The 17,588-nt window shown below is 53.8% G+C and overlaps 3 protein-coding genes across 3 annotated transcripts; 1 reads left to right on the forward strand and 2 right to left on the reverse strand.

The window, feature by feature from the left end:
- Window positions 1-713: 713 nt before the first annotated feature.
- STEHIDRAFT_145920 (uncharacterized protein) lies at window positions 714-1,653 on the forward strand (the record flags this gene model as incomplete). The annotated part of the gene is made up of 1 exon (XM_007302058.2): window positions 714-1,653. Exon 1 carries the CDS (start codon window positions 1,360-1,362, stop codon window positions 1,651-1,653), a length of 294 nt encoding a protein of 97 aa, XP_007302120.1. The 5' UTR covers window positions 714-1,359.
- An 11-nt stretch (window positions 1,654-1,664) lies between these two features.
- Window positions 1,665-5,244, reverse strand: STEHIDRAFT_94394 (plasma-membrane proton-e; the record flags this gene model as incomplete). The annotated part of the gene is made up of 8 exons (XM_007302059.1): window positions 4,972-5,244; window positions 4,872-4,894; window positions 4,611-4,796; window positions 4,134-4,546; window positions 2,935-4,078; window positions 2,434-2,873; window positions 2,054-2,378; window positions 1,665-1,997 (listed from the first exon to the last, which is right to left on the reverse strand). The coding sequence occupies exons 1-8, from the start codon at window positions 5,108-5,110 to the stop codon at window positions 1,665-1,667; spliced, it is 3,003 nt and encodes a 1,000-aa protein (XP_007302121.1). The 5' UTR covers window positions 5,111-5,244.
- Window positions 5,245-13,409: 8,165 nt separating this feature from the next.
- On the reverse strand, window positions 13,410-17,405 carry STEHIDRAFT_167112 (Pkinase-domain-containing protein; the record flags this gene model as incomplete). Its single annotated transcript, XM_007302060.1, has 6 exons — window positions 13,410-14,081; window positions 14,155-14,413; window positions 14,476-15,993; window positions 16,060-16,556; window positions 16,613-16,717; window positions 17,070-17,405. 6 exons carry the CDS (start codon window positions 17,403-17,405, stop codon window positions 13,716-13,718), a joined length of 3,081 nt encoding a protein of 1,026 aa, XP_007302122.1. The 3' UTR covers window positions 13,410-13,715.
- Window positions 17,406-17,588: the final 183 nt, after the last annotated feature.

Consider the following 17,588-nt stretch of genomic DNA (forward strand, 5'->3'; position numbering starts at 1 on the left):
AATCGCGGTTGAGCCCCTGTCCGGTGTATACGCTTTGTAGGCGTTGAACTCGTCTGAAGCCCTAGCACCAGCGGTATCGTGTCGTGGAGTAAATACCACAACAAAGACCGCAAACTCCAGCCCTATATCCTCTCAAGTGAATCGTCCGAACGCTGAGACACCTTCCTTCCTGGAGTCCAGCAGTACGATTCAGAGTCAACGCAGAGTTCGAGTTCGAGAGCAAGAGCGAGTGAGCGGACCGGCCACTCCACTCTTACTATTGAGCGTATTTATGGAAGTCTGAGCTCAAAGCCAACTGAAGGCCGTCGATCCAGCGCGCTCAAACGCTCGTCCGTCGTCACCGTCCTGATCATCGCGCTCGCGGTGACCGGCGACGGTGTGAGAAATAGAGTCTGAGTCTGAATCGCGTCGTCGATCACTCGCCACATGAACGTACATACTTCAATTTTCAACGGTCAACACGGCGCCACACACACACACACACACCCTCCGCGACTCGCTTCACACCAAGCCATCCTCAGCCATGCTACAAGGGAGTATAACCAACAAACCCATCCCATCATAATCGAAAGATTCACATACCACTCACTCACTCACTCACTCACTCACTCACAATCCACGCAAAAAGACAAATCAAAAGATCATTCATACTCAAAACTAAACCCGAAACAACTCGTAGTCTCGTACGTACATAAGATCGTGAAGCGTGAACAATCGAACCTGTAGAGCGTAAGTATACGTATACGTAGAAATGATAGGAGATAAATGAACAGAAAGTAGACAAGAGATGAATATTTTTTGTACATCGCGACGACTCGGATGGAAGAAAGAAGTGTAAAAGGCGTCAACGGAAAGGAAGACGAGATGGGGAGGGGAAGGGGAAGATAATATGAGAGAAAGAGAAACCGACCAACCAGCCGACCAAGGAGACATACCGAAACGCACTCGCAGCAGAGAATACTCTATCCACACACAGACGCACACACAAGGACACACACACTCACAAGCCACCAAGTCTTCGCTGGGAAAGGAGTCCAGTGTCGAAAGACGAACGCAACGTCCAACGTCCCATAGTCCATACACTCAATCGCACAATCAAATCCGTACGGAGATTTGAACGTCGCGTACAATAAGATACGGATGTGTAAAAAGGGAGAAATAGATCATAATATCGAAAAGTAAGACACAAATCGGGAGCTTCTGGCATTAATTATAATTCTGTACGCAACATTCAAAAAACGGACGGATTGTACGGTCGGTCGTAGTCGTAGGGGCATGAGAGAGCGGCGCGACATGTAAGGGTGGATGGAGTGGGAGCGGTAGGAGGGGTGTAGGAACGAGGGGACACCGGGTATCTAGATGGAGATGAATCGACGAGGCGAAGGGACGCGGGAGTGGTGTGTGTGGATGTGTGCGAAGAGACGTGTGCGTGAGGAGATGGAGAAAAGAGTACATGAACTTATGCTGCTGCTGCGAGTGCGATACAAACTGAGGTTGGTGTGGGAAAAACGAACAACGAACAAGGCCCCCTTTCTATTCCCTTCTATGCCCATCGAACCGTCGTCACTTCATCCAAACACGCCGACAACCAAAACCCTTCAACCAAAGAGAACCAACCAAGGGGCGCTGGCTCTCATGCGACGCGGTAAATAGGATGGAGTGGTCTATGCGGTAGGGCGAGATGGGTGACGAGCCAGGACCTGGCCAGACTGTTGAGCCTGGATGCTACTGAAGCGCTGGAGCTCTTCGGGCTTGACGCGCACACGCTGGCCGAAGCCGACCTTGCGAGCGGCACGACGGATGAACGAGGTACGGTTGGAGTAGAGCGACTCGTGGATCGAGGCGGCGCGGGACTGGGTACGGGTCATGGGGACGCCCTCGGCCTGAGCCTTGGTGGCAGCGGCGGCGGCGGCCTCGTGACGGTTGCGGAGGTACTTGATGATGGTGGCCTTCATAGCGAACTTGATCCAGTCGAGAGGCATGAACCAAACGATGTTCTAAGGAAGGAAAAATTAGTTCAAGGGCGATAGTACAAAAGCGGTCGGCGACTTACCCAAACCCAGACGATACCGATCCAGCCACCAGAGATGGAGTGGATGTTAGTGAAGCCCCAGTCGGCGTACGCGGCGATGATGGAGGAGACGAGCTGAGCGATACAGAAGGCACCGAACAGCGCGAACGAAGGGCGCTCCATGAAGAAGAAACCGTGCGAACGGGTGACGAAGATCAAGGCCTGCGAGATGATGGCGACCTGGAGGTAGACGATCATGTGCAGTTGAGGGTCGTTGTGGTTGATCGAGCCGGGCGCGTTCTCGAGGCTGACGCCGAACTTGTCCTGGAAGAACGAAGTCTCGATGATGACAACGACAAGGACGATCCTGAAAAACGAAACATCAGCGGGTGACGAAAGAGCAAATCGAGGAATAAACGTACGTAGACACGGTCAGGTAAAGACCGTAGGCAACAGCGTAGGCGAAAATCTCAGCCAAGTCCCAACTATCCGGTGTCATCGAGGGCAAGACACGGTCGACGGAGAGGGTCATGATGGTACCATCGTTAAGGAGCGCGATGATAAGGACCATGAATGGCGGGAACTGGAACTTGTAGCAGAAGGCGAGGATAGCGAAGCAGACGACGATACGGATGGTGACGGCACAGGCGTAGATGGAGTAGTTACGCATACGCTGGAAGATGACACGAGACCCGCGAATGGCGTGGACGATGGTGGAGAGACCAGGCTCAGTCAAGACGATATCGGCGGCACCACGGGCAGCGTCAGTGGCACCCTCGACGGCGATACCGACGTTGGCGCGAGACAAAGCGGGGGCGTCGTTGGCACCGTCACCAGTCATGGCGCAAAGATGACCAAGACCCTAGAAAAAGGAACGCAGGTCAGCGTCACGAAGGGCGAACGACGAATAAAAAAAGACATACCTGGAGACGCTTGACAATCTCGAACTTGTGCTCGGGGAAGACACCGGCGAAACCATCGGCATCCATGATCATCTCGTCGAGAGTGCGGTGCTTGCCTCCGGGCTCGGGTCCGTCCTTGAGAACCTTAGCGGGGTACATGTGGTCGCCGAGACCGAGACGACGACCGGTCTCCTTCGCGATAGCGAGCTGGTCACCGGTGACCATCTTGACCTTGACACCGAGAGCGAGAGCGTCGTCGATAGTCTGCTTGGTATCGTCACGGGGAGGATCGAAGATGGCGAGGAGACCGATGAGTTCGAAGCCGTTACCCTCACCCTCGTGGTCGTCACCATTGACATCCTCGTACGCGACGGCCAAAGCACGGAGACCACGGGTAGCGAATTCCTCGACGTCTTGCTCGAGCTGGTTCTCCTGCTCCTCGGTCTTGTTGCGGGTACAGAGCTCGATGATGATACCGGTCATACCCTTGGTGACACGCTTCAGCTTGCCGGAGGACTCCTCGCGGTAGGTGATCTCGGTACGCTTGTCGACGGGGTTGAAGGGCTTGAAGTCGAGGAGCTTGATACCGGCGCGGGCACGGTCGACGTCACCGAGAGCGCCGACGACGGAAGCGTCGATGGCGTCCTGGTTCTCGGTACGAGAAGCGTAGGCGGCGAGGAGAATGATATCGTCGGCGGAGAAGGGACCGTACGTCTTGATGGTGCTGCGATCGATGGTGAGCTTGTTGGTGGTGAGCGTACCGGTCTTGTCGGAACAGAGAATGGTGACACCGGCCAACTCCTCGATGGCAGTGATACGGGTGACGATGGCCTTGTGCTTGGCGAGCTGCTGGGCACCGACGGCGAGGGTGACGGACAAGACAGTGGGCATGGCGATGGGGATACCACCGATCAAGAGAACGAGGATGTTGTCGAGACCTTCACGGTAAGAGAAGCGGAAGCCAGCGTAGAGGACGAGGATCTCGGCGACGACGAAGATACCGATGGCGACGAGACAGAAAGAACCGATCTGAGCGAGAATCTTCTGCAAGTGACCGGTGGTCTCGTCGTCCTGGCCGACGAGCGAAGCGGCACGACCGAAGAAAGTGTTGGGACCAGTCGAGATAACGACACCCTCAGCCTCACCCTGCTTGCAGGTAGAGCCCCTGAAGACGATATGTTAGCGTACGAACCGAAAAAAAAAGTAGGCGAAAGACGTACGAGAAACACTGGTCAGCGGCCTTCTTCGAGACGGGGAGCGATTCACCAGTAAGGGCAGCCTGGTCGATGGAGACGTTGATGGCCTCGGTAAGACGACAGTCGGCGGGAACGATATCACCAATCTTGAACGAGATCATGTCACCGGGAACGAGACCGGAGGACTCGTACTCGGCCCACTTGCCGTCACGCTTGACCTTGGCCTTGGGGGCGAGCGAGTCCATGAGGGCCTTGACGGCGTTACCGGCGTTGCGCTCCTCGTAGAAACCGATACCAGAGTTGATGAAGAGAAGGAGGACGATACCGACGAAATCTTGCCAATCAGGAGCGCGACCTTCACCGTTGGACAGGGCGATGGCGACGAGGGCGGCGGCTTCCATGACCCAGGAGAGCGGGTTCCACATGAAGGAGAGGAACTACGGAATGCCGATGAGTCGGAACGTACGAAATGAGAAAGAAGCCGCGAAAATCAAAGCGTACCTGGAGGAAGGGGTTCTGCTCCTCACTCTCGAGCTTGTTGGGACCGAAGATCTCGAGACGGCGGTTAGCCTCCTCGGTAGTAAGACCGTTCTCCTCGCACTGGAGGAGCTTGAAGACATCTTCGATAACGATGGTCTCGAGGTCAACCTTTTCCTTGTCGTAGAGGTCCTCAGCCTTCAATTCGATCTAGAGAGTGGGCGGGTGAGCAGACGTTCGGAAAAAAGAAAATCCGGGAACAGCGAAGTGAGACCGGATCATTACCTGAGACATATCGACGTTGGCATCTATATAAGCCAAGTATGTATGAGCACTGGGCGAGCGGCACAGAAGTGAGCCGGGGAGAGAAAAAAAAGAAACGTACGGGTCGCCTTTACTTCGTCGTGGCCAAAATCTTTGTATTCCCTTTTCCGTTTCTCTGGGACCTCGGCGGCAGGGGACTCGGCGACAGGGGTGTCGCCGGCGGGGGGTCCCGCTTCTTTTTCGACGATGGGTTCAGACATTGGATGAGCGCGGAGGGAAGGTCCTATGAGGGCGGGGGTGGGAGAGGAGAGCGGGCAGGGAGGACCCTGGCGGGGACTTTGCGTACGCTTGGGGGAGCGAGTCCTGAGACTGAGGGCGGGGGGGAGCTCGTGGGGGACGGAGGTGAAGGGAGGGACGAACACCCGCTGGCCGTCGCGCTCGCCCTTTTATTCGCCAGAACATCCAATGCGATCAGCCAAACAACCCCAAACAGTTCGACGCCCCCCTTTCGGCTCACAGAAGACGCACGCCGGCCGCCCTCCGCTGCCGACGACGCCTCCCGTCCTCCCCCGTCGCCCTGCTCGATGTGCCCCTCCGAGACATTCCATTCAGCGCCGACGCTCGTTGCGCGCCCCCGTCGTCGCCCCCAGCGTCCCTCGCCCGCCGCCCGCTTCCGCCCCCGGTCCGAATCTGCAAAACGACCGGAACAACCATCGCCCCTCGCGGTGGCACTCCGGCCGGTGGGTTGTAAGTCCGCTGGCCGCTACGGTTGCTCAAGTTGGGTATTATCTTCGACTTCTCCGCAGAGCCGGCCGTCGCGAGCTGACTACAGCCCCCGTTTGATAACAACACTCGAAGGTTCCCCTTTTCCGCTTACCCAGAACGGCCTCCTCCCTCGCTGACGTCGTGCGCATCCCGATCCCTCCCACCGTGCCTGCTCTTTGCAAACTCGGTCGACCCTCCCGGACCTTCCCCGCGAATCTTCGACTGTCCGATCATCGACCCCAAACGCCCCGTCCAATCAACTCCCGTCTTTTCCGTCCGACTCGAAGCCTCTTCTCATTCCGCTCCGTCGCCCTTGGCTTCAGGTCTCTTTGTATGTAGCTGCAATGATATTCCGTTGTTCGTCGAACTGCAGGTCCCAGAATGAAATTGAACCGCGCGCTCCCTCCACTTGATTTGTTCCATATCTCACCACATCCCTATTACACCGTTCATCTCAACACCTCGTCTCCCTTATTCCTTACAACATCATCCATCCACCCAATCCATCCATCCATGCACCCCCAAACAAAAGCGCAACCTTCGCCAATCTATAAATAGCTCATCCATCTATTCCCGTCTTTGCGCCCGATTTTATTTTCTTTTTGGTCCACCTTCCGCCCTGAACGCTCCGATCCGAGCAAAGCGTCTCTTCTCCCATTGACATCTTCTCGTCCGAGGCGGCAGCGAAGGGCGTAGAGTCATACGCTTTGACGTCGATGCTTTGAAGTGTGTGAGGAAGTGAGTAGAGACGCTGGAGTCTGAGCGGAATGCCGTTTCAACATCGGTCCACGCTCGCCTGCATACGCCGTAAGTGTTGATGCGCATACCCCACAAAACGCGTTTGAGGACTTACCTCCGATTCCATACTTACCTTACCTTCACAGTCTCAGTACGCGCCCTACATGCATATCCATATCCTGTTCGAGTCCGCCCAGTGCCCAACCTGCTATCGGCATCGGCCAATGGTATCCTTTCCCGAATCCATCCATCCATCCTTCTCCTTCTGCATCGACATCGGCATCGACATGTGCATATGTGCATATGTGCAGAAAAGCTCTATTCGACGACCTATCACATCCACCGGACTAAACTCTGCGCAGGTCACCCCAATCGATCGCATGTCCATGTTCGTGTTCGTGTTCGTGTTCGTGTTCGTGTTCGTGTTCATACAACTCTACGCTCGATATAACGCCTCGTCCATGTTCAATCGTCCAATGTTCAATCGTTCAATGTCACCGCACAAAACCCAAAACCCATCCCGGATCCTTACCTATCTCCCGACCGAGTATTCTCCAGCATTCCCACTCGCGTCTTACCCCCCTCCACAAGTTCTCTTCGTTGCCCCGTTTGTCTGAATCTGGATGGATTCATTGGCGGTCCTGGGTTCTAGGTTCTAGGTTCTGCGTTCTGGGTTCATGTGTACATGTACGCACGGAGGACGGTCGACGGTCGACGGTCGAATGATCACTCAGTCCAACGTCTTCGAGCTATCCGACACGTTGACTTGTTCGACTATTCCAGTCTGAATCAGGAATTGGATGGGATCACGATTCACGACTACCCGCATCGCATCTTGATCCTTCTCCTGATCCACATCCAAACCCTTCCCGTCCGTCCGTCTATCTGTCCAATCTTTTTGATTCGGACTGACAGTTCGAGGAGGTGGAGGGTGTTGATCAATCAACAATCATTGCCGTACTAGTACGTCCAAGGTACGTATCAGATCGACGTCCACGTCCTCGTCCTTGTTCCAGACGGCTCTGAATATTAATATCAATACTAGTAGTAGAACCGTCTGAATCCTTGCGTTTTCAAGACTCCCAGCCAAGCCTGGGTACTCGTGCTTTTGGCTATCATGCTCGGTTTAATTCATACCATACATCGACATTGATATTGACAACTCTACCTTCCTGTTCCTGTCAATGGAATGGTTCGAGCTCTCGCCGAATTATCTTATCCTCTCCGCCCATTCAAGTTCAAGTTCGAATCAAAGCTCTACAGTAGTTACAGGAGCTAACTTAGCGGGGTTTTTTTTCGTTCACTAAGTAGTCACTTTTATAACGGTTACTATATAGACTCGAAATCGCTGCCTTTGGAGCAAGTCAGTCTTCGATATCCAGCATTTACTTAGACTCGAGTACTCAGACCCATCGCTATCTGCGTTTCTTATGTTTTTTCTCAATACGTCCAAAGATCTGAGATACAGAGCAAAGAGAAAACATCCATCGAAGAGTCTCGTGGTTCGCTTCACAGGGTGTTGACCCGCCGGCTCCCTGAAGTTTGAACATTCATGAACGCCGGCTGGATCGTACTGTATGATATATCCCCACGCTAATGCCAAGACTCGTCCCCCGACGTGCCCACTGGACATGCATCATGGTTGAACTCGCATACTACATACTTCCCATGGGCCATCGTTTTCATCGAGTCGCACGGGGACTTCTGTAATGGTGTATCGTGTATCTTATAAGTATCGCACAGTCTGAGTCTGAGCCGCTGCTCGTTTACATACCCTTGCGAGCAATACCGTCGTCTGTTTGTCCAATGCCTCCCTCATCGACATCTTCTGCACCTCCTGCCGTGTGAAACATACTCACATCTCACATCTCACGTCGGGCATTGTGGCGTCGGCACCGGCATCGGCATGGACTTGGCGGACCTCCAAACCTCCCCACAGCCGTCCAGCCGCCCCGCAGCCGCTCGGCACGCTCGCACTCACGCCAAAACAGTCCCAACTGGCAACTGTATGCGCTCTTTTCGCTCGGCGCCGCATCGGTCGACCATCTGAGCTCTCCCTCCAATTGCATCTCTTCCTCGTGGCTCTCGCTCTCCCTACGTGCCTTTTTTTGAATTTCCTTGCAATTGGGTGGGTGGATTATCGATTGGATGATGGAAGGATGGTCGCGGCATGGTCATAAGCCGACTCCGACACTTTCCAACGAATCGTCGAATCGTCGAATCGCAATGAAAAGTTCAAGGCGCTACGCAACTCCGGGAGACTTGTCATCCTCGCTTTGCCCACCATCAGACTCATCGTCGACGACTGTACGATACCCTACGATACCCCGTCCGGATATCGGGTACTACGCTCTTCCGTGAGGTCTTTTCGCTATTCCTCTGGGTTCTCTCGTCGTGCGTCGTCCGACGTGCGACGTGGACTGGACCGGGTTCCTTTGAATTAAATGCATATGCATGTCCCGAACGTCAACGGTTACGGTGTTCCCGTTGCTCTTGCTCTACTTGCCGACTCTGTATCTCGACCATTCGTTTGTTGTGCATAACATCATTCGTGCTTCGTCTTTGACTGGGGACCTCGTCGTTGATCCCAACGGCCCCGGCAATAAAAACCCGTCCATACCATACCATACTGCGCCCTCTGAATCCACCCGCCCACACGGCGCTGATTCTGATCCTGAGGCCTGATATCCAGACGCCTCCTCTCCGATACCGTGCACCGTACCCATATGCATGGCGCTAAATGTCTTCCGGGTCGTATGCGGCGGTCGTGTGCGCTCTAATCATCCGCCTATTTTTTCATCATCATCGTCATCATAAGGAAGGCAGAGTCAGAGGTGGTTAACTTTGTGCCGGTGTACTTATTATAGCGCGACGGAGGTGAGCCGCCGGGTGCCTATACATACACTACGCTGTGATATAAAATACTAGAATTGCAGTTAGCTGGAGAGGTCGGTGATGTATTTTGAGTCAGACTGAAGTGCAGTGGTGGGTTGGGTTTGTCGTGAGACTACTTCAGACATCAAGCATCAAAGATGGTGGTGAGATTATTGACGATATCTATGATTTGTGAATGTTTCCTCCTCGACTGACTTGCATAATCGACTTATACGTTACGCAGATGTTTTTGCTCCGAACGACCTCCCTTGTCGGGCCATGGTGGAGCCTATCATCCCGACGGTTTAAAGTGCACGGTCAACCCGAAACAGAAACTCGACCCGACCCTCGTGAATCGTCCGTCTTGGCCGTACTATAGGTCCACGGTATACTTGGCCCAGCTGAGCACACCAAGAATGCTTGAGCAAGGCATTCAATGAACCGAATCGGTTTCGGATGCTAATGAAAGATTCTTGGCTCCGTTCTCCATCTCGCTTGACTCTCCTGCATCCTCTTGTCGTGTCTTGGCTGCTCAGCGCTCATTCTTGGCCTGCGGTCGCTGCTCATTTCTGGTCGAGTATCATCGTAAAGTTGTAACACCTCGATCTACTAATGCTATGTGGTATAGTCCTCTAGGTGGGTCTTCTACTAGTGCGTTCATTCACAGAGATCTCTCCACTCGGCTGATCCTCTGGTATTTTCACTCTAGACGTCGTCGATATCCCACCTTTTACTCCGGTCTGCCACGGCCTTCAAGTCATCCAAGACATAGGCACAATCGTCGATTCTGACACCTTCCTTCCTTCCCCGAACATATCTATCGCAAAGTCAATCGGCCTCCTTTCTTTCCTGTCCTATCCTGTCCAAAAATGACGTCCCGCCCTGTACTCTCAAGATCTCCACCCGCATCCGAATCGCCCAACACGTTATACAGAAGATTTCATGTACGATAAACTAGTGTATTGTAAGCGTCCCCATGCATACAACACGAGACCCACCGACTCCACCCCGCTCCTCATTCTCCTTCCTTGCTTTGTCTTACATGTCTCAAGTTGGACATACCGTACCGCACCGAATAGGCGCTATTTCATTCAAGTCTTCGGAAAGTTCAGAAGTTTGCGCCCTGCTATGTTTGGTTCGTACTGCTCTTCTGCTCGTGGACTTTGTGCGGAAATTAGATGCAGTAGTAGTGTTTTGGATAGCCCCTGTCTATCTACAGGCGCTCGATGACGCAATGGTTTTAGTTTTCGAGGTACGACGGTGGGTAGGTATTTATACTTCGAATTGGACGCTTACTGCAGCTGGTAGAGGAGGGTCGGATGGTTCGAACGTTCGTCTGACGTTCTGTCTATACTTGAGCTCAGTAGTACAGTACCTACCATGATATAGGACGCTCTGCTCGTTCTTGCTTTGCCTGAGCACCAGGGAACATTATTTACGCGGTATTGACCCCTCGATCCCCCTCCAATAAAGCAAAAACGCCATCGACGTATTGCATACCATGCATCATGCATCAAGCATTCATGATTATAGTAGCCACCCGAAACGTGTTAGGGCCCGAACATTCCAGTCAAACCAACCTCCGCCAGTGCCACCCGCATCCATAACCATATGCTCACAATTCGGAGGTCGGTACATCGGACCGGATCCCTTTACACCCCTCACGATTGGACAAGCAACTGTGGCGTAGCGCTAAGGACATGCTCGTCTAAGTTCTGCCACCACCCGACCGTCGGCAACGCTGGGAGCGATGTGCGTGCAGCGAAATTGGGGCGATGTGATACGTAGGGACGAGAGCCATGTACTTACGCATTGCGGGAATATCGATACAGTGAGTGCATAGAGGCGAGGTCCAGATGAAGCAGAAGCGAGCGAGACGCAATAAACGCTCACTGGACTGAGTCCCCATATGCATTGACAAGCGTAAATACGCGCGACTGTGCGGTCCTAAGAATAAGTCCTCCGTCGGAGGTGAGAATATAGGGAATATGGAGCGAGATCCGAGTAGCTGTAGGCCGAGACGATCCGGGCGTTGCGGTCATGCAAGTTTAGAAGTAGTCCTGAGCATATGTGCTGCGTGGATTCTGCTACGACGAAAGATGGGCCACCCACGATTTGCGCCAAGAACATAGACTTGCACGCATGTATAACTGCATGCCAGGGTTGTACAGGTAGTAGGGTCATCGCGTGTGGTCCAAACATGCTCCAGCTGAGGTAGACAGTGGTGCTTGGATCTATTTTGCTCACAGCAACAGTGCGAATGAGCGTGTAGAGACACGATCCAAGGGCAACCAGACAATGAAGCAAATCCCTAACCGGCATCTACGTCAATTGCCCGTCAGTAGTGACGGAGTCAAGTGAGGCAAGATTGGCGACCAGTGGCCCGGACACTGCACGAGGCAGCGACTGTGGTAGAGCGAGCTGCAACCTCCCTAAGAACTCGGAGTTTAACACTCTTCGATGAAGCTGTTGCCATGGAGAAAGGCCATCCTACATAACTTACCGCCGGCCGGATGGCGAAAATCCCTGGGTTGCTTCGCCCATCTATAGGGCCACCACCTGGGCTGATCGGCATCTTGATAGATGTGGGCGAGTGGCGAAAATCGCGTTCCATAAATAGGATTAGAAGAGGCAGCACACAGGATCTAATCGTGGACAGAGGATCATCCTAGTACTGCATCCTGCGATGAGCCCGGAGCATCAGCAAGCAGACGTCGTTGGATCCGAGGACTTTCCTACCTATCTTCAGGGCATGTAGAAAACAAAGGGGGGAAAAGTCATGGTATGATACGAACAGTACATCTTACTCACCAAGTCGTAGAATGGTGGCACACTGTCTATCAAAAAGGAAAATTCGGCGTCAACGGCGGCCGCGAGCCTCTCGACGATGAACGAAAGTAGACGAACCATATATCGCGCCAAGAGCGCATCCTCTTCTTGGCCAACAACTGTCTTCGCAAAGTCGACCAACCAGGTCACACGAGCCGACCAGGACGAGGTCGAAATCATGATGTTGATGCAAAACAGCGCCCCCACCCGTTTCAACATTGTTCGCATCATCGAAAGAGAGCAGGCCAACAATTCAAAGCTTCCCACCATCACAAAATACCCTCCGTACAAATCCGCGATGTGTTTGCTGAATAATGAGTATCAGCCGTTCCGTCCGCAAAATCAAGCCTTCCCATCGGTGTCGTCGCTGCTGTGCATTGAGAGGCGAGAGGCAACCAACCAGAAACGAGCGTGCCATCACGGCCCGACCGAGACGAGGCCTTCCCATTTTGCTATATAGCAAGACGTACGGAAGAAGCAGGATCAGATGTTTGCTGCCATTCCTTCGTCGACCGTCGCGCTCTTGAACGTGGTGACACCTAGAACTTGTGAGAAGGAGAGATAGCGGAGTTGTCGGTCGTCCAGGAAACGTCACCAAAGACGTTGTGAGTGAGCTTCCGAACAGCCTTTCAAAAGTCATGTTCGAGAGGAGGTTAACTGTGATGTCCGAAACGCGGATGTGAGAGCTTTCCCAGGCGGCAAATGAGGTCGAAAGATGGCACAAGACCAGAAAATGGGAGGACCCATGTGAAGTTAGCCCGGACCGGGGCACGAACAATGGTTTCTCACAGGCTAAGTCAACTCAGAATCGACAAGTACAGATGTCCACGACAGGTTCTGCTGAGAAACATAGATATGTGAGGAACAGAGAAGCAAAGCTGAGAGTGAGAGTTGGTGAAGGAGGACAAGAACGAGGGGCCGATAACTTGCCCGAAATATCCGCGACACGCCGGATGGTTCGGGTGAAACCGGAATAGCGTCTTGCCACACGCCACACACCGCGTCGGCGTGACGTTCATCTATGTAACTCTACCCAGACTGGTGACCAAGTCTCCACATAAATCGGGTGTATCTGACGGCCGCACGGGTAAAGAACTCGACCCGCGGAACCAGCGACACTAGCCAAAACCAAGAAGGACAACAATTTCTCGAGGAGAAACCAAAAGAGCGATGAATATATAATCTTTGTGTACATGCAAATATATACAATACTACTCATAATACCTGTCCGAGTCTACGAGCCGAGAGCCACGCACAATGCTCCAGGAATCGGGGTGATCAGCGGGGAGACCGAACCAAAATGAGACGAGACACCGCGGAGCGAGAAGGATGAGTGAGAGAGTGAGACAAAAAAAAACAAGGGAAGAAAGACGTTGAGGGGTATCACTGTTGCAGTGCGGGTGGAGAGCTCGAAGAGAGTTCATGGGTTGGGTGCGATGGCGGTGATTGCGATGAGACAACATGAGAAAGTGAGAGAAGGATAGATGATCGTGACGGAGGGCTCGTGTAAAGGTCCTAAGAAAGCGTGTGAGGGTGAAGAATGGGCTTGGACGTAAGAGAACAGAACAAAAAAAGAGGGGAAAACGGCGACAAGTGCAGAGACGGCGGAGAACGAGGGAAGACAAATCCAACATATCACACAGATATACCATTCCCCCACTACCTCAACGAGCTCTTACTCCCCTTCGCACTAATCGTCGGCATATCCCCTCCAAAATCACCCAAATTTACGCCCAACGCCATCTCCACATCCCTTGGGCCTCCCCTCTCCGCACCCCCGACGTCCGAACCGGCTCCCTGAGCCGCCGCATTCTTGATACTCATCAACACCTCCTTGCAGTACTTGATCTTGTCCATCATCCGCTGGTGCAACTTCGCCATCGCTGGGTCCGTAACGGGAGGTAAGAGGGATTTGGCCATGATCTCTGCGAGGGTCCAGCGGGTCATGACGTAGTTCTTGTCGATGTGAGTGATGCGCAGGCCGCAGGAGGAGAACACGATCTTAGAGTGATCGTGGAAGTTGAACTAAACCGAGTCATGATCAGCGTCTGCGAAGCCGACTAAAGTGTGCGGGAGAGCAGAGGCAGAAAAAACCTACCTGAATCGCATCATGGCTCATCTTGAACACGATCAAATTCTTCATCCTCAGGTACTTCTGGACGAAGTGCATCCCCTTTGTCCTCTCGATATCCTCGAACGTGTAGTTGTGCTCGCCATACAATTTGTCCATGATGTACCTCTCGAAGTGTTTGAGGAGATATACCTTGTTCTTCATCTCCTCGGGGTACTCGGATACAGTGTAGGGTTTGCGGACGTAAACGGTCCCATTCCGGCGGGCAGAGATGTAGTCGAAGTGGCTACAAGGTGGTTAAAGACAGTCAGCACCGTCGAACAAACAAATAACGAGAGAAAGTCTTACTGCTTGTCTGGCGCCAACGCGATCGACGTGCTATCATTGAAATGCACGCCCACCGTCCCATCCGTCAACGCATACCCCATCCCATACTTATTACAATAATCCACCCAAGAAACAATGAACACCTTCTCTTCCGGGATCTCCGAGTCCTCCCTCGGATCCCTGAAGACCCTTCCCCTCGCCTGAGCCTCCAAAGCCATGCTGAGCGTCTGCGCAGCGGCGTCGAAAGTATTGACCTTAGGAGGAACACTCGGTGGAACCTCCTCCCGTTCCCGAGCTCTCTGCTTGCCCTTGGCTCGCTCGAGGTCACGTTCGCGTTGTCTCTCGAGCTCACGCTCACGTTGCCTCTCCAGCCGTTCCTCCTGCTCGCGCTCTCGTTGTTCCTCCAGCTCACGCTCCCGTTGCCTCTCCAGTTCGCGCACCCGTTGCTTCTCTAGCTCGCGTAGCCGTTGCTTCTCCAGCTCACGCTCGCGTTGCTTCTCCAATTCCCGCTCGCGCTGCTTCTCCAATTCCCGCTCGCGTTGCTTCTCCAGTGCCCGCTCACGTTGTCTCTCAAGCTCCATCTCCCGCTCCTTCTCCTCGCGAAGCCTCGCCTCCCTCATCTCTCTCTCCACCCTCTCCCTCCGCTTCTCCCCAACAGGCGGCCTATTCTCCCTCCCTCTCTCCTTCTGCATCATCATCATCTCCCTCTCCAGCTCCATCTCCCTCTCCAACTCCCGCTCTCTATCCCCATTAACGCTCCCCGCCGCGCTACTCGTAGCCGTCGTCGGCACAGCCGGCGGCGCCATCTGCGCCACGATACGTGCCTTCTGACTCTCCAACTCCTTATTCCTCACACCCACACCCCCATCCTCCTCCGCCTCCTCCCCAATCCCCGGCAACCTCGCCCCCCTCACAGGCGAATCCGACCGCTGCCTCTGATGCTGCTCCTTCTTCGCAGCCTGCAACTTCCTAAACAGCGAAGTCTCACGCTGTGGTGCGTTAGCGGGCGCGACGAGCAGAGGTTGACGCGCGGAAGACAGAAGGGCGGAGATGGGTGATCCTGGCTGGACGGCTTTTTGGAATTCCTTTTCTTGCTGAGCGAGGGAGGACGACATCGGCTGGGTTTGCTGTTGTTGCTGTTGTGCCTGCGACGACGCAGCGGATCGTCCACTTCCGCCGTAGCCTTGACTATACTGATACTGCAACGACGCCGTCGAACTCGCCTGACTCCGCATCATGGAACCCGGGAGCGCGATGGGCGCCGGTTCTTCCTCGTCGAGCAAGGCGGCTTTGCGGACTCGGGCGAGATTCTGGCGCGAGGCGGAGCGTGTGATGTTGGAGAAGTCGGGTTTGATTTCTCGTGCGGAGTTGGGGATGTAGCCGGGTACGAGACCGTTGGTGAACCAGGTGTCGTCGGCGATGTCGAGGAGGGGAGGACGTTCGGAGGGGTCGGGGGTGAGGATGGCTTGGACGAGGGAACGGACGTCGCTGGAGACGGTGGACTCGGGCGGGAATTCGTATTCATTGTCGCGGATACGTCTGTGAGACGTTCAACTTAGTTATCTGTTCGACAGTGAGCATGGGAGGGAACTGAGAGAAACACACTTGTAGATAGTCTTGACGTCCTTCGTCTGGAACGGAGGCTTTCCAACGACGAGCGTATAGAGAATGACACCGATAGACCAAGTGTCCACCTCGAAACTGTGTCCATTCGCCACGTCGAACAGCACCTCCGGCGCAATATAATTCGGCGTTCCACAAATCGTCTTCTTCCTCTCACCCGGATTCTCGATCAACGCCGCGAGCCCAAAGTCTCCCACCTTGACGTTCATGTTCCCGTCAAGGAAGAGATTGCCGAGCTTCAGGTCACGGTGGATGACCTGGTGCTCGTGCATGTAGTGACAGGCACCAATCAGTTGGATCATGAAGAAGCGAGATTCGGGCTCGGAGAATTTGCGTCGGCGGCGGAGCATGTCCATGAGGGAGCCAGAGGTACAGAGGCCGAGAGTCATGTAGACGTTCGCGTCGTCTTCGAAACACTCGTTAAACTTGACAATGTTCGGGTGCTCAAGGGAGCGGTGAATCTTGATTTCGGCATAGAGCTATCAAGCACCAAAATATGAGCATCCGGATAAGAAGTAGTGGAGATGGGACGAACTTTGGTTTTCGCTTTCTTGGTTTTCAAAGAATCCTTCGTGACGACTTTGCAGGCGTGATGGCTACCAAGCGAGTCTTGCACCTCGTAAACTCTGGCGAACCCTCCCTACAGAGAACGGGTCAGCATGGCTGGACCGGATGTAAAGAGGCGAATAGGAAGAATGCTCGGATGGGGGACGTGTATTCGCACGCGGTGCGGCTCTCTTTCACGTCGGACACACTAGTTTCAAACACGAAGACTAGTGCGTCCACGAGGCTCGCATGCGACACACGCTGAGAACTAGCATGCGAAAGGCGGGATCGCGATCGCCTTGAAGGCGTTACCATGGTGTAGTGTAAAATTTGATGAACGCAGTTTCATCCACAAGCAAATCATGGCGTCCAAAGAAACAGCAGTTCTTCCGTTCATACAAAGCCTCCCAGCATGCAGAACCTAGAGACGCAAAAACAAAACATACCTCGCCAAGAAACCCGACTCTCTTGAAGTTCATCGCCCTCGACTTGTCGCGAATCACATGAGGAGGTGAAGGCGGCTGAACTTTCGCATTCTGCCTAGGGAGAGGAGGTGACGCCGGTACGTTCTGTTGCTGCTGTGGTTGTTTCTCCGGCACGGGTGGCGGGACGTCATGCTGCTGGGGGGCTCGCTTGTAGAGGGTGTCCTGTGCCGCCTGCTGCGGCTGGTACTGATTGTGATGAATGGCGTCCGTAAGTGGGTAGCGTCCGTGGGAGGACGCGCGCGGGGGTGCTGGTGGCGGGATAGATTGGAGTTGGCGAGGGTAAGAGGAGGCGGGCATCGCTTGAGTGGCCTAACACCGTCTCGGACGTCCTGCAGAATAAAACCCGATAAAAACTAAGAATAAGGATCTCTGAGACAGACAACGAACAAACAGACCTTATATGCAAGGGAGGAAAAAAATAGTAAGATTACCTGCGACGCCTATGCGTTCGTGGCGGCTCTGCTTGAAGAAGATGAAGAT

Source organism: Stereum hirsutum (assembly GCF_000264905.1).
Source record: "Stereum hirsutum FP-91666 SS1 unplaced genomic scaffold STEHIscaffold_4, whole genome shotgun sequence".
NCBI classification, from domain to species: Eukaryota; Fungi; Basidiomycota; class Agaricomycetes; order Russulales; family Stereaceae; genus Stereum; species Stereum hirsutum.